Source organism: Danio aesculapii, chromosome 3, assembly GCF_903798145.1.
Source record: "Danio aesculapii chromosome 3, fDanAes4.1, whole genome shotgun sequence".
NCBI classification, from domain to species: Eukaryota; Metazoa; Chordata; class Actinopteri; order Cypriniformes; family Danionidae; genus Danio; species Danio aesculapii.
Window position 1 is genome coordinate 3,548,026 of NC_079437.1, and position 22,326 is coordinate 3,570,351.

The 22,326-nt window shown below is 36.7% G+C and overlaps 1 protein-coding gene across 1 annotated transcript; it reads left to right on the top strand.

The window, feature by feature from the left end:
* The first annotated feature begins 1,206 nt into the window (after positions 1–1,206).
* Positions 1,207–21,951, top strand: atg4db (autophagy related 4D, cysteine peptidase b). The gene is made up of 11 exons (XM_056452915.1): positions 1,207–1,321; positions 3,905–4,193; positions 6,870–6,953; positions 9,168–9,341; positions 9,617–9,896; positions 12,380–12,441; positions 12,531–12,679; positions 12,754–12,832; positions 13,633–13,709; positions 16,657–16,776; positions 17,955–21,951. The coding sequence occupies exons 2-11, from the start codon at positions 4,004–4,006 to the stop codon at positions 18,120–18,122; spliced, it is 1,383 nt and encodes a 460-aa protein (XP_056308890.1). The 5' UTR covers positions 1,207–1,321; positions 3,905–4,003; the 3' UTR covers positions 18,123–21,951.
* Positions 21,952–22,326: the final 375 nt, after the last annotated feature.

Here is a 22,326-nt window from a genome sequence, read left to right on the forward strand (position 1 = left end):
TACAACTGAGGTCTGCAGAAGAGCATCTCTGAACACACAATACGTCCAACCTTGAGGCGGATGGGTTACCACACCCCAGGTGCCACTCCTGTCAGCTAAGAACAGGAAACTGAGGCTACAACTCACACAGGCTCACCAAAATTGGACAACAGAAGATTGGAGAAATGTTGCCTGGTCTGATGAGTCTCCATTTCTGTTGGGACATTTGGATGGTCGGGTCAGAATTTGGCATCAACAACATGAAAGCATGGATCCAGCCTGCCTTGTATCAACAGTTCAAGCTGGTGGTGTAATGGTGAGGGGGATATTTTCTTGGCACACTTTTGAGCATCGTGTCAACACCACAGCCTGTGACCTGTGACCATGTCCATCCCTTTATGACCACAATGCAGCTATCTTCTGATGGCTACTTCCAGCAGGATAACACACCATGTCATAAAGGGTGAATCATCTCAGACTGGTTTCTTGAACATGACAATGAGATTGCTGTGCTCAAATGGCCTCAACAGTCATCAGAACTCAATCCAATAGAGCACCTTATGGTGTGTCATCCTCAAATTTGGGATGTAGTGGAACGGGAGATTCGCATCATGGATGTGCAGCTGACAAATCTGCAGCAAATGCCTGATGCTATCATGTCAATATATCAATTACGGCAGTTCTGAAGGCAAAAGGGGGTCCAACCCAGTACTAGTAAACTGTACCTAATAAAGTGACCATTGAGTGTATATCTATAAACTTAGCAGTAGTTTATAGATTTTAGACATATATTCATAAATTAGTATTAACTATAGTGAACTAATAAACTGTAATGAATACTGTAGTATACTTTATATTTTTTTAGTAAACTGATGTAATATAAGATTATACACTATATAATTGTAGAAACATGTTGTCAGATTTGTTTATATTACCACAGCGTCTATAGAATAACCATAACTGATTAATTCAACTTTTTTTACTTTAGTACTTTTAAATAACACTACATTATTGACTAAAATGTACTAATATACTTGTATTGTCATGTGGACAGTACACATTTTCCTGTTACCTCAAACGCGAAATGAAAACCCAATGGTTTTCGGGACGTTCCTGGTACTGCCCTTCTTGCGTAGTTACTCAACTGACCAATCAGAGAGCGCGTGAGAACCGCACAGCCAATCAGAGGAAAGATACGAGTTTCGTTGCCACATGAAGGAGGGGAAGACGAATGATCAGTCAGGCAGTGAAATCAAGTGGCGTCGTAATGTTTGTATTTTGGAAAGTTTACAGCTGAAATCCTCCGATATACAATGGCGTGACAGTTTAATCCTCCTGTTAGGTAAGTACTGTATGACTTAATGAGAATATAATCGCCTCGTGTCAGAAAGTGCCTTGTTTGTTTGTGAACATGTAACTTAACGTTACTTCACAAGTTGTATGAACGTGATTTCCGCGTTACGTTAAGCTGAAATGTTAACGTTAAAGTCACTATCACAGCTGAAATGTAGTTTATGATCTCTACATTTTCACCTGGTGCCTTATTTGTTCATTTTTTTATCATATACGACTTAATACCACAGTATGATAATGTGCTCTGCTGTGCTGCTATATAAATACTAAACGTTAGTTATATAAACATTACACTCACCATGGTCAGGGTATCTGCGGGGTTTTAAAAAGTCTTAAAATGTTTAAACAGGTTAATTTTCCTTTGTTTGTGTATAACTACCCAATCTGTCCAATAACACCCATACAATCACCAACAATCCAACCTTTTTATTTAAAAATGTAATTTTTGACTCTATTTACCGTAATGGTATTCAATTCAATTCCCCTTTATTTGTATAGCGTTTTTACAATGTAGATTGTGTCAAAGCAGCTTCACATAAAGGGTCATAGTATATTGGAACAGTGTAGTTCAGTTTGTAGTGTTTAAGTTCAGTTCAGTTTAGCTCAGTTCAGTGTGGTTTAATAATCACTACTGAGAGTCCAAATACTGAAGAGCAAATCCAACGATGCGCAGCTCTACAGATCCTGAACCATGCAAGCCAGTGGCGACAGCAGAGAGGGAAAAAAAACTTCACTTAATGGCGGAAGTGAAGAAAAAAAACCTTGAGAGAAACCAGGCTCAGTTGGGCACGACTATTTTAATTTCTCCGCTGGCCAAACGTCTTGTGCAGAGCTGCAGTCTCAGTGGCGGAGGCTGGAAGCTGGCCTCAGCGAAGACTCGTTTGTCTCTGGAGCGTCACAGGAATCAGTCTCATGTTCTCCACTCCTCCATTACCACCACAGTAGCTGCTCAGGATACGGCCTGGTCCAGGATATGGAAACCTTGGGATCATCTCATCGTTGGTCTTGCATCGAATCAGTGACTCTGCACAGTCTGAGGGCCTCGGGAAGAGTATCCCCAGGTGGAAATGGAGAATAAAGAAGATAATTAGCGTAGCTGCTGTTCATAGTGTATATAAACCAGATGCAGAAACCTGTGTGGGAGCCCGCTAAGTGGTGCACTGAGTGTACGCTTTACTGAACAGATAGGTCTTTAATCTAGTTTTGAATTGGGAGAGTGTGTCTGAGCCTCGGACGTTATCAGGAAGGCTATTCCAGAGTTTAGGAGCTATAAATGAGAAGGCTCGACCTCCTTTACTCGACTTTGCTATTCTAGGTACTATCAGAAGACCTGAGTTTTGAGATCTTAAAGAGCGAGTTGGATTGTAGCGAGACAGAAGATTGGTAAGATAAACAGGAGCTAGATGACAGGTTTTCCTTATAATAACATTTGTTTAAAAGTTCTCAATGTAATTACTACTGAGGAAGCTAACCTGGGGCCTGTTTCAGTAGGGAGGTTCAACCAACTCGAAGTTTCAACTTGAACTCTGAGTTTATTTACCGAGAGATTAAAAACTCAAGAGTTTTCAGGTTCAGAATAGCTGATCAGGGATCGACTGTTGTGCATACATTTAGTTTATTATCATTTTTAAAACTTTTGTCTTTTTTTTTATTTTATTGAAAGTTTTATGCTGAAAAAAAGTGTATGTTTACAACTGGAGCTTGCTTGTTTTTACACAATTTTTACAATATTTTGCTAAGAGATATCAAAAATATATATATTTTTTATTATTAATTAAGATTATATTATTACATTTATTAAATTACAATCATCGTTTGATAGGGCAAACAAAAATATTTTCCATCTGGACCATTCGAAAAACTCTAGCATTTAGCCCTGTATGAGTCTAAAATTTTATTCATGATGGTCTTAAAAATGTCTTCAAGTTTTACACTTTGTGAAACCTGCAGAAACCCTCAATGGTAGATAGCGGTGTATATTTAGTTTATGACTAACTAATACTCATTGATAATAATTCATGTAAGATCTGTAATGAAATTTTGATTAGTTTGTTGATGAACTTTTGTTTGGGCCAGTCAGAATCTGACTACTGTTTTTGCTATTTTTACAACAACAAAAAAACTGTATAAACGTGTGCAAACAGTATAGAAACTAAACTTAACACTTGAAATACCAACAATAATACCTTTTTAACTTTTATTTATGGTTTACAATGCAAATCCTATTAGATCAGTTTAATAAGCAAAGCTACAGTAAGTCACTCACATTATATATCAACTAAAAGACAGAGAATATTACTTAAATCATGTAAATATTAGCACATTATTCAATAATATTACTGAAATTAATATAAAAACTGAATAAATATAATTTTATGCACCTTTACATAAGTAAATACACAATGATGTGCTCAAAATGATGTTTTTTATTTGTGGGCCTTCACATTAACAAGTGTCCTTTAGTCACGTGTGTCACATGATTCTCAGTGTTTCCCAGAGAAAGTGCTTAACTGAGCTGTGTATTTCCTCTGGTGGTTTATTCATTATTAACCTTTACCTCGCTGTCCCACAGCTGAGCTTTCACCTGGAGCTGAACCTTTCGCGTCCCTCCTCTGAATGGACGGTGGGATTTAACTTCTCTAGACGCCATGGCAGCAGTTTCCCTCCTGTGATGGATGTGAGTGACGCGAGCGATGAGTTTAATGGAGAGATGGAGTCTGCAGATGACCTGGCGTCCTTCGAGGTGGTGAATATGTCGAACCCGGGTCTGCTGGACTTCAGCGCAGACGTCCAGGGGTCAAAGGAGAAGACCAAACTCAAAACCAAACTCATGTCAGCATGGCATAATGTCAGATATAGAGGTACTTGTTTAAGTTATAACATGTTTATGTTGGCTTTCAGCTATTTGTTCTATTATTTTTTCTACTTGCATACTTAACTTTTTTTTCAGGAAGTACTTTATTTAGTTGAATTTTTGTTATATTTTAGATTAGAAAAACACTTCTGCTGCTTTATATTTTTGTTGCAGCCATGGTCAGTTTTATTTTTCAAGAATTGTTTGATGAAGAAAACTCTTAAAAGATGATCATTTGGTCAAACATTGTTTTGGTGATATTGTCTCTTCATTGACAGTTCATTTAGATGCTTATTTTTATACGTCTGCTTAATAAGGGAACAAATGTTTTAAAAGTGAAAACCTTTGAGCAGTAGTTCAATAAATACCAGGTGAAACATAAAAAATGTCATGAGCATTAAAAATTTAAACAATTATTTTTGATGTCTGCGCAAGAATAATGTGGTTTAACTTTATCATGGTAATTTTAGCTTAAATGCTACAGTATAATATTTTGGACTCATTTAATTTTTTTAAATTGAAATTAATAAAAACTATTTAATAAAATGCCTAAAATATTTTTAAATTATTTGATATTCATATTATTTAATACTTTGAAAACAGCAAGACTACTCTCACCTTCCCTGTAAGTCTTGTTGTTTTGTCGAAATATTAAATTATTATATTAAATTATTATATTAAATTAAGTAATCCTTTTTTTTTTTACTATGCGCTTAATATTAAAATAAATCTTGATATCTGACTTTTTTTTTCTACCGCACATTTCCATGCTTTCAGTAGCATTTTTTTTGAGACACTGAGACTCTCTCTCACACACACACACACACACACACACATACATACATCTTCTAGAGCTGTAATCGGGCCTTAAAATGTAGCTCTTTTGCTTTATTCAAGAATCAAAAATGAGTCTGTTATGCGTGTTTTATCGTAATTCATTCATTCATAAAAAAAACGTAGGCTATAGGCCACTTAGAAGTTGGAACAAAGAAATAAAATACGTCCTCTGTAACATCGTAACTTCTTAGCACTCTAAATAGACCTGGGTACATACACTTAGCCATAACATTTGTTCATCTTCCACCAGCCAAGAACATCCATTTCATTTTACATGATAGCGGTATATCGAGTGACCTGGTCATCTTCCCTGTCAGCTTGCTGTACATTTTCCCAGTCTGCAAAATTAGCTCTTTTTGACTTCTCCGTCATCATTTGTTTCACCTTTGCAGGGATGGCTTTTAATGTAGTAACAAACGATTTGATTACTTTTTCGCTTTAATCGAAATGCATCACATGACTGTTCATTTACTGCGCAAGCCCGAGCCTGGCCTCACCACGTCTGAAGTGATAGAAATTAGGCCCGAACCCGTTGGGTTCCTTCGGGTTCAGGCAAAGATCTTCAGCTCTAACATCTATTTTTAAGCATTCTTTGCTGAATCGAACATTCAAAAGAGCAACATTTGACATAATAATCTTTTGTTACGTTATAAATTAATTAACTGTGTTGCTTTTAATTAAATGCATCCTTGCTGAGTATTAAAGTCATGATATGTACTCAAACTTAAACATTTTGTTGTTGGTGTGTGCTTTTTGTATTTAATACAGTGATGTGAAAAAGTATTTGCCCCTTTACTGATTTTTTTTTTTGTTTGTCATTTTAATGTTTTACATCATCAAACAAATTTAAATATTAGTCAAAGATAAAACAAACATCATGCAGTTTTTAAATAAAGGATTTTATTATTAAGGGAAAGCTAAATCCAAAACCTCATAGCCCTGTTTAAAGAAGTGTTTGCCCCCCTGTTAAAACATTACTGGTTTTTCACACCCAAGTTAAATTTCTGTAGCCACACTCAGGCCTGATTACTGCAACACCTGTTCGCAATCAAGAAATCACTTAAATTGGACCTGCCTGACAAAGTGAAGTAGACCAAAAGATCCTCAAAAGCTAGACATCAGGTCGAGATTTGAACAGAATTGACAAATGAGAGAAAATTGAGATCTTTCAGTCTGGAAAAGGTTCTAAAGCCATTCATAAAGCTTTGGGTCTGCAGTGAACCACAGTGAGAGCCATTATCCACAAATGTCAAACACGTGAAACAGTGGAGACACTTTTTCACACCACTGTATCTGCAAGATTTCTGGTAGTACATCCTGCTGTTTTGACCTTCCTCTTTGTTCACTACACTGCAAAAATGCTTTTCTTACTTGGAGCTTTTGTCTTGTTTCATGTCCAAATATCTGAAAACTCTAAAATCAAGAAGCATTTTCTAGACAAGCAGAAAATAAAGTTGAGTTTTTCCTTTAGAACAAGCAAAATAATCTGCCAATGGGCTAAGCTATATAATCTTGTATTTGTTTTGAAATAAGATTATTTAGTTTACCCCATTGTCAAATTATTTTGTTTGTTTTAAGGTAAAACTCACTTTTAAATTTGACACTAATTCTGAAAACACTTACTTGTCCACAAAATGCATCTTGATTCTAAGAATTTTTGTATATTTGGACTAGAAACAGTAAAAAAAATTTTTTTTTCTGTAGTGTCAACCCAGATTTTAAACATGCACTCTACCACACACACACACACACACACACACACACACACACACACACACACACACACACACACACACACACACACTTTCCACTTATGTTCACACTCGCACATCTGTGTTTCCCTCAGGCTGGTCTCTGAAGAGTAAACCACGGCTCAGTAAGAGCAGTCCTGTGTGTCTGCTGGGTCAGTCCTATCAGCTGAGCTCCACCGGTGAGCAGAACAACACACATTTCTTTCTTTTTTTTTTATGCCATGTATATTTAACATGATCAGGATGAATGTGCATTGTGCTTTCAAAAACACATTCAAATAAAAGCTCAATTTAAAGACATTATGACATGGGTTATATAGTCCAATAATGGACTACAAAAATCAGATCATAACTAATAATAATAACAAATAAATGAACTGATAATTTACCAAATAAGTAAATAAATGCAAATTGAAGATAGATAGATAGATAGATAGATAGATAGATAGATAGATAGATAGATAGATAGATAGATAGATAGATAGATAGTAGGGCTGCACGATAAATGGAAAATCTAACGTTGCAGTATTTTGTTCTGTCATATACAGTAGTACAAAGTGCTTTCAGAAACACAGTCGACTAAAAGATCAATTTTAAGATGTGGTGACGTGGGTTATGTAGTTCAAAATTGGACTACAAAATCACATTCCTTAATTGGTGTAAATGAATGCATCTAGCTCATATAATCAACAAAGAAAACGTAAGAGTAAAAGCTTGTTTATTGGCTTTTTCCTAGTCCTATCACTTTAAAATAACAAATACTGTACGTCTGTCTATGTTTAGGCTACAGCACTGCTTTGTTTGTTTATGATTTTGTTTGTACTTTCATTTTAGTTGTCTTATTTCGGGTTCCAAAATGAATCCTCATTGTACTTAACAAATTTACAATGATAATACAGCTTGTTAACAAATTAATAATAACTTATGAAGGAATTATTCTGCTTTGTTTTGTTGTCCTCATTCACAAGTAGCAGGGTATTTACAGTATATTTATTACTATATATTTGTCTGTTCGCATCCCGTCCCTTTGTGCCCCCTGATAGCAGGGTTACAAACTGCTGTTACACGTAAAGCACATCCTACTGTTCCCTTTGTCCTACAACGGTAGTGGTCATTCTCAACTATCGCTCACTGTAAAATACACTACCTGACAAAAGTCTTGGCATCAATCCCAGTTATAAGAGCAACATATAATAACTTCTACTTGACCATTCGGAAAAGTGTCAGAAGGTCGAATTTTCTGATTAATCATCTGTTGAACTGCATCCCAATCATCACATACTGCAGAAGACCTACTGGAACCTGCATAGAACCAAGATTCTCATAGAAATCAGTCAAGTTTGGTGAAGTAAAAATCATGGTTTGGGGTTACATTCAGTATGGAGAGATCTGCAGAGTGGATGGCAACATCAACAGCCTGAGGTATCAAGACATTTGTGCTGCCCATTACATTACAAAGCACAGGAGAGGGCAAATTCTTCAGCAGGATTGCGCTCCTTCTCATACTTCAGCCTCCACATCAAAGATCCTGAAAGCAAAGAAGGTCAAGGTGCTCCAGGATTGGCCAGCCCAGTCACTAGATATGAACATTGTTGAGCATGTCAGGGGTAAGATGGAGGAGGCATTGAAGATGAATCCAGATAATCTTGATGAACTCTGGGATTATTTCTTGTTCCTAAAACTTGGATAGGCGACAAGTCTTTTCTCAGGTAGTGTAATAACAAATAAATGATCGAATAATTCAACAAATAAATTGCCTTTAGAATATCGTCATACCCCTTTGAAGTAATTAGTAGTTTTGTCAAACAGCCCGAAATCAAATCACATTCCAAATAACTTTTTGTTTGAAATGTTTTTCGTCTTCTAACCTCTCCCTTTCTACAACCTTTTCCCAAAGATCTTTTTTAAAAGCGAGGTCTAATGTGAGTAAAGCTATAGATTTTCACAGGGTATGATGATTTTTCTATAGCCACTGTAAGTTAATAAATACAAATTAGCATTGACCGTATTGTGCGACGCTGAAGTGCGCTCGTTTTCGCGATTGTTTTAGAACTTCCACTTCAGTGGCCTATGGTTGAAATGACTAGGAATAATGAACTGCAGAAAAACAGTCAAACTGCTTGCTCTACAGACAAGTGTGTTCATGACTATACAGGCAAAGTAGAATAACACCATAAGTATATATCAGTTTGCAACATCAAGGAGGATAACAGGCTGTTTTTAACGTCTAGAAATCAATGGAAGTCAATGAGCCAACAAGATTCCAATGGCTGCGCCCACTCGTACGTCGAGAATAAGATTAATAGTAAAAGAATAATATAAATAGATGGAGATTAAAAAAATAAATCTGCTTGTTGTTATAATTGTGTGTGTGTGTGTGTGTTTTGTGTCAGGGGTGCGGGAGAGTTTTCGGCGAGTGTTCTCCTCTCTGCTGTGGATGAGCTACAGGAGAGGATTCCCGCCGCTGGACGGCTCCACGCTCTCGTCTGATGCGGGATGGGGCTGCATGCTTCGCAGCGCACAGATGCTGCTCGCTCAGGGGCTGCTGCTGCACATCATGCCCACCGGTACACACACAAATGCACGCACGCATACAAACAAGCAAACACAAGCCATGTTTCCGTCCAAAGATGCAAATTAAATTCATGCGCAAAACTGGAATAAAGCCCCTGACAAATGCACACACAGACATTAAAAACAAACAAACAAACAAATCCACACACAAACAAGCAAATACAAACAAATTAAAAGACGAATACGTCCACAAACAGACAAACAAACAAAGGGATTCACACATATAATCATACACACAAGCAAACAAAAATGTGTTTTGTCTCCTCAGGCTGGACGTGGCCTGCGACGCATCATCAGACCAAAGATGACCTGGAGGTGCTGGACGCTCACGGTTCCCTCAGACACTCAGAAAAGTCTCGCAGATGCAGTTTAGGCTCCGCGTTAGACGGTGAGAGTCACGAGGAGAGGTCGCACCGGAGGATCGTCTCCTGGTTTGGGGATCTGCCGTCTGCTCCATTTGGCCTGCACCGGCTGGTGGAGCTGGGCAGGGCTTCTGGGAAACGGGCGGGTGACTGGTACGGACCCGCCATCGCTGCTCACATACTGCAGTGAGTGATCAGCTCAATGTTTTATTTTTTTTTTTTGAGTAGAAAACATGAGGAAATAAAAAAAAAATGTGTGACTTAGGCATGGGCAGGTTTAAGATTCTGACGGTACGAAAACCGTTGATTAAAAAAAAATCACAGTTTCACGGTATTGTGATGTTCTTTTTAAGTGAGTGGGTACAAAGAAATAACAGCAACAAATTTTCTGCCGTTGAACACTATATTTTATATTAAAAGCGTTTAAAGGTGCAGTATGCAAGATTAACACCCAGTGGTTGAACTAGGTATTGCACTCCTGCTTCAAAACACACGCAAGCGCAGGTTGCCAGATTGATGACACCAACAGAAGTGAGCCTGACTATCAAGACTATCTAAATGCTGATTTAACTCCTATTTAAAAGCAACGGCACCAGATATTAAAATCCATATTAAAAGGAGTTTTTGTCCTAACCAACACCTGAAATTTATATATTAGAAATGGCTTCTTTTTGTCACAGGTGAACAACAGGATAAACTGACAGTGATCACCTCAGGTACACCTCATGTGCTTTATTCAGTGTTAAATGCTAATAATGTGAGTTTGAATGGGGTTTTACATGACATATATTGCCATACTGAAAGCAGCAGCAGATAGTTCACCTCAGATCTGGAAAATAAAATAAACCGATTGGAACTGAACTTTAAAACTGTGACTCAGTGCAAACCAACACATATCAGCGATTCAGCATCTTCATTTAATAATGTTAAAGAGATTTAATATGTATTAATTAGATTATAAACCTTATGCCACGGGACACGAACAACAGGCACTACGTCACAATCACACCCCCACAAGAGCAAGCTCCTAATTGGTTAATGCCGCGCGAATGTTCGCTGAAGTTCAGATTTTCGAACTCGAGCAATTCACGTGAAACGTGCTTTAAGCGCATCAAACGCTCAATTTGAACCGCACCATTCGCAACACGCAATTCACGTCTTTCACGCCGCAGGATGTCTTTTCGCGCATTTGCATGGATTTAACATGTAAATCACTCGCACTTGACGCTTCTTCCGCGTCTGGTGTGAACAAAGCATTACAGTGTCACTGGAGTGCAGTGAGTGCACTATTCTGTGCTTCTGAATGGCTGTATTTAAATTTCTGTCATGTTTCGTCTGGTGCAAACAGCTAAATTGCTTATCACTGCAAATCTGGTCACGTAGCGTGTTGTTAGGACACAGTGTTACAATGCAACCTGCTCGCCTAATGTTTACGCTCGTAATATTGATATTATTTGCTAATTAATAACCTCATGTGGAACTCCTGAATCTGCATCTCATTTTCAGTCGTGGACACATACTTTAAGAGCCTTCATGACTGAATGAATGAAATACGCGGTTTTCCACCAAGGCAACCCGGGGTGCTGAAATATAATTGGCTAAACAGGCATTGGGCGGGTTAAAAACCCCAAAACAAAGACAGAAGTTCTGGCATGGAAAACACATTTTCAAAGCAGAATATCTGACTGCAGCATTGTTTTTCAGATAAACAAGAATGTTCACTGAGCATGTTTCTGAAATATCTGCAGACATTATAGTATTTAAAATGGTAAAAAATTGCATACAGCACCTTGTATATTAATGTTTTGAAACAGTAAATTTGTCAGGCTAAATAATTAAAGTAAATTAGTGACTCTCCCAAATGACTTTTCTCTGGATATAAAGTAAGCCACTGCACTGTTCAGGTCGAGAGCATGCTTGTATGTTGGTGTATAAGTGTTTGCTGAATCGTGATCAGGTCAGTAGCTATTAAAGTTGTCCTTTTCTGATGGAGCTACTGAAAACTAAAAAACACATAAATAAATCAATATATATTCAGTTGAAGTCAGAATTATTGGCCCCTCCTGAATTATAAGCCCCCTGTTTATTTTTTCCCCAATTTCTGTTTAACGGAGAGATTTGTTCAACACATTTCTAAACATAAGAGTTTTTCAAGACACTTCTGTACAGCTTAAAGTGACATTTAAAGGCTTAACTTGGTTAATTAGGTTAACTAGGCAGGTTAGGGTAATTAGGCAAGTTATTGTATAACGATGGTTTGTTCTGTAGACTATCGAAAAAAATATATAGCTTAAAGGGGCTAATAATATTGACCTTAAAATGTTGTTTAAAAAATTAAAAACTGCTTTTATTCTAGCCGAAATAAAACAAATAAGACTTTCTCCAGAAGAAAAAATATTATCAGACATACTGTGAACATTTCCTTGCTCTGTTAAACATCATTTGGGAAATATATAAAGAAGAAAAAAATTCAAAGGGGGGCTAATAATTCTGACTTCAGCTGTAAATAATTTCTATCATGTAATTATTATATTATATAAATGATGAGTTGTTAATACCTGATGGTTGTTGGTGTGTGTGTGTGTGTGTGTGTGTGTGTGTGTGTGTGTGTGTGTGTGTGTGTGTGTGTGTGTGTGTGTGTGTGTGTGTGTGTGTGTGTGTGTGATCAGGAAGGCCGTGTCGGCGTCAGAGTTGTCCGATCTGGTGGTGTACGTGGCTCAGGACTGCACAGGTCAGTCAAATTTGAACAAAACCTGTATTTGTGGATCGTTCAGCTGCATTGTGTTATTTACCACAGTAAATCTGTGTGTGTGTGTATAGTGTACACTGGAGACGTGGTAAACCTGTGCAGGACGCCCCGCACAGATCTGTCATGGAGGAGCACGTCTGGCTGGAAGTCACTAGTTCTGCTGGTTCCAGTGCGTTTGGGCTCGGATGGGTTGAATCCTGTTTACACTGGGTGTGTGAAGGTGAGTTCAAACACATGTACACACACACACACACACACACAACACAGGTGTTGTGATGTTTTGTGTGTCTGCAGAGGCTGCTGGAGCTGCGCTGCTGTTTGGGAATCATTGGAGGAAAACCCAAGCACTCACTCTACTTTGTGGGATACCAGAGTGAGTCACGGGCGTGTGTGTGTGTGTGTGTGTGTGTGCGCACTTGTTTATTTGTGTTTATGGATGTATGTGTTTGTTTGTGAGAGTGTGTGGATGATGGAGCGTATTTGTGAGTGTGTGTGAGTGACAGTGTTTGTGTACATGGAAAAGGTGTGTGAACAAGTGTTTTGTGTGGCTCATATCTGTGTGTGATCGTGTGTTAAAGAGAGTGTGTGTTGCTCAACATTCGTGTGGTATTATCTTTGCATGTGTGTGTTTTATTCATTCTCTGTGTGATTTTATTTGTTTTTTTTCTGTGTGTGCGTGTGTGTGTGCGTGTGTGTGCGTGCGTGTGTGTGCGTGTGTGTCACTTAACTTCTGTGTGTGTGGTTTTATCGGTGTTATTTGTGTGTGTGTGTGTGTGTGTGTGTCACTTAACATCTGTGTGTGTGTGTGTGTTCTCTCTGGTGGAAAAAAGTGTGTGTGTTTTACATTCTCAGTGTGATTTACTGTGTGTGTGTGTGTGTGTGTGTCACTTCTGTGTGTGTGGTTTTTATCTGTGTTGTTTGTGTGTGTCACTTAACATCACTTAGCATCTCATTGTGTGTGTGTGTGTGTGTGTGTGTGTGTGTGTGTGTGAGATGTTTTTCTCATTTGCAGTTTAATTTTCTGTGTGTGTCATTTCTGTGTGTGTGGGTTTTCTCCTGTGTTTTTGTGTGTGTGTGTGTGTGCCACTTTACATCTGTGTGTGTGTGTGTGTGTGTGTGTGTGTGTGTGTGTGTGTGTGTGTGTGACTCATTCTTTGTGTGTGTGTGATGCAGATGATCAGCTGATCTATTTGGATCCTCATTGCTGTCAGTCTGCTGTGGACGTCCAGCAGGATCACTTCCCTTTAGAGGTGAGCGAACGCTTTATGCCAGCAGCTAGCTCTCTGCAACTCTCACATGGTCGCCCACTGACACTAAGCAGGGATGCGTCTGATCTGTATCTGCTTGGGAGACCACATGGGAAAGCTAGGTTGCTGCTGGAAGTGGTGTTAGTGAGGCCAGCAGGGGGAGCTCAACCTGTGGTCTGTATAATGCCCCAGTATATTGATGGGGACTCTATACTGCTCAGTGAGCGCCGTCTTTCGGATGAGACATCAAACAGAGGTCCTGACTCTCTGTGGTCATTAAAAATTCCAGGATGTCCTTCGAAAAAGGGGTAGGGGTTTAATCCTGGCATCCTGGCTAAATTTACCCACTGGCCTCCGTCCATCATGGCCTCCTAACCATCCCCATATAATAATTGGCTTCATCACTCTGTCTCCATCACTCTATCAGCTGGTGTGCTGTCTGGCACAATATGGCTGCTGACGCGTTATCCAGGTGGATGCAGCACACTGGTGCCCCCCCAAAATATGTGTAAAGTGCTTTGAGTGTCCAGAAAAGCGCTATATAAATGTAAAGTATTATTATTATTATTATTATTATTATTATTATTATTATTATTATTATTTTATCATTGTTATTATATTATTATTATTATTATTATTATTATTATTATTTTATCATTGTTATTATATTATTATTATTATTGTTATTGTTATTATTATTATTGTTATAATTATTATTATTATTTTATCATCGTTGTTGTTGTTGTAGTTGTTGTTATTATTATTATTATTGTTGTTATAATTGTTGTTATTATTATTATTATTATTATTATTATTATTATTATTATTATTGTTATAATTGTTGTTATTATTATTATTATTATTATTATTATTATTATTATTGTTGTTATAATTGTTGTTATTATTATTATTATTATTATTAAGCACCTGAAAATTACCTTCACTCGAAGAAAATCATTTAGTTTGACTTTATAGACTTTGATAACTAAATTAATATCTGAAATTAAAATGTTGCTTTTTACGTATTTGTCATTTTTAATAATTAACAGAAAACACTTCATTTTTTTCATTGAAGTTTTTAAACTAAAGCTGTATAAATGTCAAATAGCGCTGCACGATATTGGAAAAATCTGATATTGTGATATTTTACTTTTCTGTGAGAAATACTGCGATTTATGCATACAGTTTCAGAAGATGGTTTTAAAGGGCCATGACACCCTCTTGACCGGTTCAAGTCTACCTCAGAATTTTTTCAAACGATGCATCATAATGGGCGTGGAGCTCCGCGAGCAAAGAGCAGGAGTGGGCGTGGCCAGCAGAGCAGGGGAGAAGGAGGGGAGCGAACAACTGTTGTCAGTCAGCTCACAAAATGAGACACAAACCGTGAGGAGACGCAATGATTTTATAGTTTACAAAGTTAAAATGCAAAAAAATAAACAGTAATTTAATGTCCTGCTACGTTTGTCATTTCATACACACACAACCACAATTTGTTATATCATTATAAAGATAATCGTGTTCTTATAAACACAATGAGGACTTTTCCCACAATCCCCGGGTCTGAATGCAGACTCAGTGCAGCAGGTCTCTTGACTTGCCCTGTCTGTTTTAACCATTAGCCCTGCTGGTAATCTGGAGGATTTAGGCGAACAAAGCAGCACGGCGATGTGTCTAAATGTGAACGAACTCCTGATAAAAGACAACGTCCACCATTCTCCAAATCTCGTACTGCTCTCCCGACATAAAGGCTTGCTGCACACACACAGCTTTGCTGTACCGGCCCTGACAGCATCGAGGGGAAAACATGCAACAAACCCAGTGGATCATGGAAACAAACACATACGACCCTTCATTAACAGCTAAATACTGTGTGCCATGGGTCTGTGGACACGGTCTCACCCAGTCATTAAAGTAGGGTCTCACAGCTTGGCACAGGCAGGTCTGTCTTGCCTTCAGAAAGCACCACTCACAGTTATGAATAATTAAGAAGCAGGCTCTTCTCATAGGATAAGAAAACTCCGCTATGAATAATAATGAGAAACTGACGCATCATCTTTGCACTTGCAGTTCTGTGCTACGTCACCGATTGTGATCCCGCCCCAAAAATCATTTTAAACCCAGAAGATGAAATTAGCTGACAAAAGCTCAAAATTATTCAGGTTTCCCCACAATTACAGCTTACAGGTGCTAACATTGTCTTAACTAATGCTTAACACACACACAAACCTGTTAACATCTCAAAAAAAAAAGTACTCGAGGGTTTCATGAACCTTTAATTATTCTATTTGACTGTTTTCTGTGGAGTCTAACAGTATTTGCGTACAGAAATTGTATAATCAAACTGAAAAATAGCTTTTTTTTAACTCTGTTTTTGTCTAATTTCTAGTCCAAATATTAAAAAAAAATCTTAGACCAAGAAAAATATTGTTTTGTTTTCACCATCAGATGAAATTAGGGAAAAATAGTTTGTTTTGAGGAAAGTATCTGCCAGTGTAGTACGTGAAATAATCTTGTTTTTGCTTTGAAATGTAGATATTTGGACTAGAAACGAGACGAAAATACCAAGTAAGAAATGCTTTTTGCATGGATCAAATAAACTCCATGTCAATACAGTGATTAAATGCGGTTCTGTAGCTCCTGCTCAATGAGACTATTGTGTGAATATTTTGATATCGATGCTGAATTACAATGTGGTCACTGTGATATCAATGCTGAATTTATCTATTGTGCAGCCCTTACGTAAAACATTAATGAAATGTCAAAAATAAAATGACAAAATATCAAAACATGAATAAAAACTTGATGTAACGACATTTATTTTCTGTCATGTCAATTTGAACCACTTTATTGTCAAAATGCAATAAAAATACTGACGTGTGTGTGTATGTGTGTGTGTGTGTGTGTGTGTGTGTGTGTGTGTGTGTGTGTGTGTGTCTGTCTTCGTACACAGTCATTTCACTGTAAAACAGTCAGGAAGATGGCGTTTAGCCGCATGGACCCCAGCTGTACGGTGGGCTTTTATGCCAGAAGCAGAGCAGATTTCCACAGTCTGTGTTCAGACGTCAGTAAGGTGAGGAAAAACAAGCGCTCCCTAAAACATTTCAGTCTCCTCATCAACAGCTGTGAGCTGTGATTGAGTGCTCTCTGTCTTAAAATGATTTACAAACACCTTCTTCCTGTGCTTTAACTTCCTGTCAAAGTAAATATTTATTATCTGATATTAATAAAATTTAAATGAAACACCCAAAATGACTTCACGCAATGTTAAGTGTTTTATACTGAAGCTTTCCGTCTAAAAGTCCTGCCTTGGTATTATGCACATCTCTTTGCACGTTGAACACACGTCGGCTTCAACAGGAAATAAAAAACTGCAACCACGTTAATTGCATAATTTTTTTAAACGCGTTAAATATTTCAAGTTATTTGCATGTGTTAACGTGCTAATTTTGACAGCACCAGTGTATATATACACAGTAGAAGTCAGAACTATTAGCCTCTGTTTATTTTTTCTCAATTTCTGTTTAACAGAGAGCAGCTTTATTTCAGCACATTTCGAAACATAATAGTTTGAACAACTCCTTTCTAATAACTAAATAATAATTTATTTCATCTTTGCCATGATGATTGTAAATAATATACTTTTCAAGACACTTCTATACAGCTTAGTGACATTTAAAGGCTTAACTAGGTTAATTAGGTTAACTAGGCAGGTTAGAGTAATTAGGCAAGTTATTGTATAACGATGGTTTGTTCTGTAGACTATGAAACAAATATAGCTTAAAGGGGCTAATAATGTTGACCTTAAAATGGTGTTTAAAAAATTAAAAACTGCTTTTATTCTAGCCGAAATAATACAAATAAGACTTTATGCAGAAGAAAAAATATCATCAGACATACTGTGAAAATTTCCTTCCTCTGTTAAACTTCATTTGGAAATATTTAAATAAGAATAAAAAAAACAATCAAAGGGGGGCTAATAATTGTGACTTCAACTGTGTGTGTGTGTGTATGTGTGTATCCATCCATCCATCCATCCATCCATCCATCGACTCCATATTTATAATTTAATAAAACACTTCTTTAAATAATTATAATACTTAATGTATTAATATTTGGGTGAGTTTATAGTTTTTTCTGTATTCTTATGCTAGAATAACTTTAAAACCACATTTTAAACTTTAATTTTTAAAGTCAGGTTTGCATTTTGTAATTTTTAACTTTCTCCCTACTTTCCTCTTTAACGAACAGGCTCTGTCATCATCCGAGGAGAAATATCCCGTCTTCACCTTTGTGGAGGGTCACAGTGAGGGTCAGAGCGGCTCTACATCAGACATGGACATCACATACACAAAAACCAAAAACAAACTGAGTCGAAATCAAAAGAGGAGCAGCACGGAGGAATTTGTGCTCCTGTGACTCACCATGACCGTTTCCTGTTTACTTCCTCCAATCGGAGTCATGTGGTCAAGGACTCCGCAATCACATATTAGGCGCATTTTGAAGGGACATTTTGGTCAAAAATGAAAATTCTGTCATCATTCAAAACCAGTTTGAGGTTCTTTCTTCTGTTGAACACGAATGAAGATATTTTGAAGGATGTTGGAAAAACTAACATTGGCTTCCATAGAGTTTTTGGTTTTAGTATGTGAATGGCAGCTTTTAGCCAACATTCTTCAGATTATCTTGTTTTGTGTTCAACAGTAGACAGAAATTTAGTTTAGAATCATGCGATGAATAAAGGGGTGAACTCTCCTTTAAAAAAAAAGCTAGTTTTATAGTTCCCCCAGAGTAAAACAGGTGAGTTTTACCATTTTTGACTCCATTCAGCTCATCTCTGCGTCTTTTAGCCTAACTTCATAGCTAATTCATTGAATCAGATTAGACCATTAGCATCTCAGAAATGACCAAAGAGTTTTGATAATTTTTCTATACACAACTTGACTCTTCTGTAGTCGCAGTGTACACTACAACTGAAAATGAACTCAATAATATTATACAATACCTGAAGATAGTCCTCTGCTAGCCAGCTAGATAACCACTGCGTAATATCATGGTACAGCAGTAAAATATAGTTTCTAGCCATATCAGTCTAGAAAATGCCACCTTTTTATTTTCTTTTGGTCTTAGTGCACAGTGTAACTACAGAAGAGTCGAGCTAGAAAAACGGATCATTTTTAAAATGCTAATGGTCTAATCTGATTCAATGATTTATGCTAAGCTAAGCTAAATCTGCTTCTTCCAGATGCAGAGATTAGCTGAATTGATTAATAAAAATGGTAAAACTCAACTGTTTAACTCTAGGTGACTCATAAAATAAGTCTATTTCTAAAAAACTAAAAAAAAGTATATTTAAGCAGGTATTAGAAAATCTGACAGTGTTTTATGCTAGAACATGTGGCAGCATTTGCCATTTGGGTATGTAAACATGAGTTTTCACCTCAAACTGCTGTTTTTCAGCTCCTCAGAGTGAAATAGGTGAGCTTTATAATTTTTGACTTCATTCAGTCAATCTCTAGGTCTGGCAGGATCACGTTTAGCTTAACTTAGCATAATTTGTTGAATCAGATTAGACCGTTAGCATTTGAGAAATGACCAAAGAGCTTTGATCATTTTTCTATCGACAACTTGACTCTTCTGTGCACTAAGACTGAAAATGAACCCAATTATATTATACTATTTTATATTACTATATATACTATATTATATCTATTTAATTCATGAAAATAGCTAGTTTGCTAGATAACCGCTATGTAAAATCGTGGTATGGCAGCAAAGCTTTTATTATTATGCCAGAATGTGAGTATAGTTTCTAAACATATTGGTCTTTAAAATATCAACTTTTAATTTCTTTTTGTTTCTTAATGCACAGAAGAATCACGCTAGAAAAACTGCGATCATTTTTGAGATGCTAATGGTCTAATCCAATTCAATGATTTATGCTAAGCTAAGCTAAAAGTGCTCCGACCATACTTTGAGATCAGCTGAATTGATGATAAAAGGGTAAAGCTCAACTGTTTAACTTTAGGTGACCTTATAAAACAAGCCAGTTTCTAAAAAAACAAAGTGAAGAGAAGCAGACATTAGAAAATCTGACAATGTTTTATGCTAGGACATATGGCAGCTTTTGCTGTTAGATTATGTAAGCATGAGTTTTCCCCTCAAACTGCTGTTGTTGTCTTGTGTTTCTGTAGTGTAAACACACTGAGCTCTATGTGTGTGTGTGTTTGCTGAGCAGGTGGCTAAGCAGATTATGGCGGATGCGTTTGCTGTGATGATAATGGCTGCAGACAGTGAGGATCTCAGACAGACCAGACGTGCAGACGCTACTCTTTGACAGGCAAACATGAGATCTGGTTGCTTTAAACGCTGTGATTCAGTCTTAAAGGGATAGTTCACCCCAAAAAAGTGAAACCTCAGTCATCACGTACTTATTTGGTGCAAAAACTCCTGTTTGAGTTTCTCTCATCTATTGAACACAAATGAGAATATACTGAAGAATGCTGGAAAAACAGCCATTGGCTTCAATAGTATTTATTTATTATGTCCCTAATATGGAAGTTAATTCTGCCTTCTCTAACATTCTTCAAAATATCTTGTTTAGTGTTCAACAGAAGAAAGAAGGAAATACTTGAGTAAATGATATTTTCATTTTTAGGTAAATTTTGGTTGGTTTAAACACTGTGATTTAGTCTTAAAGGGACAGTTCCCTCTGAAAAATGACACTTCAGTCATCATTTACTCATTTGTTCCAAACACGTCTTGAGTTTCTTTCTTCTGTTGAACTCAAAGTAATATATACCGAAGAATGCTGAAAAAAAACAGCCATTGACTTGTGTAGTAATTTATTTTTGTTCCTAATGTGGAAGTCAGTGGCTGATTTTCCTTCAAAATATCATCTTTAGTGTTCAACAGAAGAAAGATATTTAGTTTGGACCCACTTGAGTAAACCTGGAAACAGGCCTAGATAACTGCTGTGTAACACCATGGTACAGCAGCGGAGTTCCTTGAGTATTACGTATAGTTTCTAGCCATATCAGTCTACAAAATAACACCTTTTAATTTTCTTTTGGTCTTCGTGGACAGTGTAACTAAAGAAGAGTCAAACAGGAAAATCATCAAAACTGGTAATCTTTGAGATGCTAATGGTCTAATCGGATTCAATGATCTATGCTAAGCTAAAACTGCTTCCAGACCTGGGGATTGAGTGAATTGATTTTTTTTAAAATGGTAAAACTCAACTCTTTAACTCTAGGGAAGCTGTAAAATGAGCTTTTATTCAAAAACAAAAAGTGGAGTGTTCATTTAAGGAGGGATTAGAAAATCTGACAATGTTTTATGCTAGTACATGTGACCGCTTTTGCTGTTTTGATTATGTAAACAAGAGTTTTCCCCTCAAACTGTTTTTGGGAAATAGGTTAATTTTACAGCTCCTTAGAGTGTGAGTTTTACCATTTTTGACTCCATTCAGCTGATCTCAGAGTCTGGCGGAGCTTCTTTAGCTTAGCATAATTCATTGAATCAGGTTAGACCATTAGCATCTGAGAAATGGCCACACTGTGCACTAAGACTGAAAATGAACACAATTATGTTATACAATTCCTGAAAATAGATAGTTAGCAAGATAACCTATGTGTAATATCGTGGTACGGCAGCAAAGTTCCTCGATTATTATGCCAGAATAAAAGTATAGTTAGAAAACAGCACCTTTTTATTTTCTTTTGGTCTAAGTGCACAGTGTAACTACAGAAGAGTCAAGCTAGAAAAACTATCTAATTATTTTTGAGATGCTAATGGTCTAATCTGATTCAATTATTTATGCTAAGCTAAGCTAAACCTGCTTCTTCCAGACCTGGACATAGACAGAATTGATTTACAAAAATGGTAAAACTCTGCTCTTTAACTCTAGGGAAGCTGTAAAATGAGCTTTTATTATTATTTATAGTTTCTTCTGTTGAACACAGATGAGGATATACTGAAGAATACTGGAAAACCATTGACTTTCATAGTATTTATTTATTTTGTTCCTAATATGAAAGTCACTGGCTGTTTTCTCTTTAAAGTATCTTGTTTGGTGTTGAACAGAAGAAAGATATTTAGTTTGCAGTAAATAATGTGGACATTTTCATTATAGGGTGAACTGTCCCTTTAATGTTACCTTTATAGTATGTTACTGTTTGTTCTGTTAAAGCATCATATGATGATGTGGGTGTAAAGTGTTTTGGTGTGATGTAGAAACACGGGTGTGGGTCACATTACACTTTTGTTTTTTTAAAGCATTGTGAAATTGTCATAAGCACTGTTGCATCTTAACTGATATAAATTGAATTGTTTTCATTGGCAGTATCTATTTCATTCATTCATTCTCAGTTTACTTTTCTGCTCCGTTTTTTCTGGTATTTATTTGAAAAAACATTTAAATTTGTAACCTTTTATTATTATGGTTAATACTTCAGAAATGCAGCAACGCATTTGTTTGGCTTTAATAGTCACGTGACACGCAGATAAATTAAATATTTAATATTTTTTGGTTAGGATATCAAGAATTTACCGACACATTTAATTGGCATTAATGGTCAAATGAGATGCATAGTTAATGCATTAACTATATGAATAACTAAAT

What these genes read in the sequence shown, in the direction of transcription:
- atg4db (XM_056452915.1), top strand. Translation starts at nt 4,004, where the DNA reads ATGGATGTGAGTGACGCGAGCGATGAGTTTAATGGAGAGATGGAGTCT. An exon ending in GCTGCACATCATGCCCACCG is followed by an intron (nt 9,342 to 9,616) that starts GTACACACACAA and finishes TTGTCTCCTCAG; the next exon opens with GCTGGACGTGGCCTGCGACG. An exon ending in TTTACACTGGGTGTGTGAAG is followed by an intron (nt 12,680 to 12,753) that starts GTGAGTTCAAAC and finishes GTGTGTCTGCAG; the next exon opens with AGGCTGCTGGAGCTGCGCTG.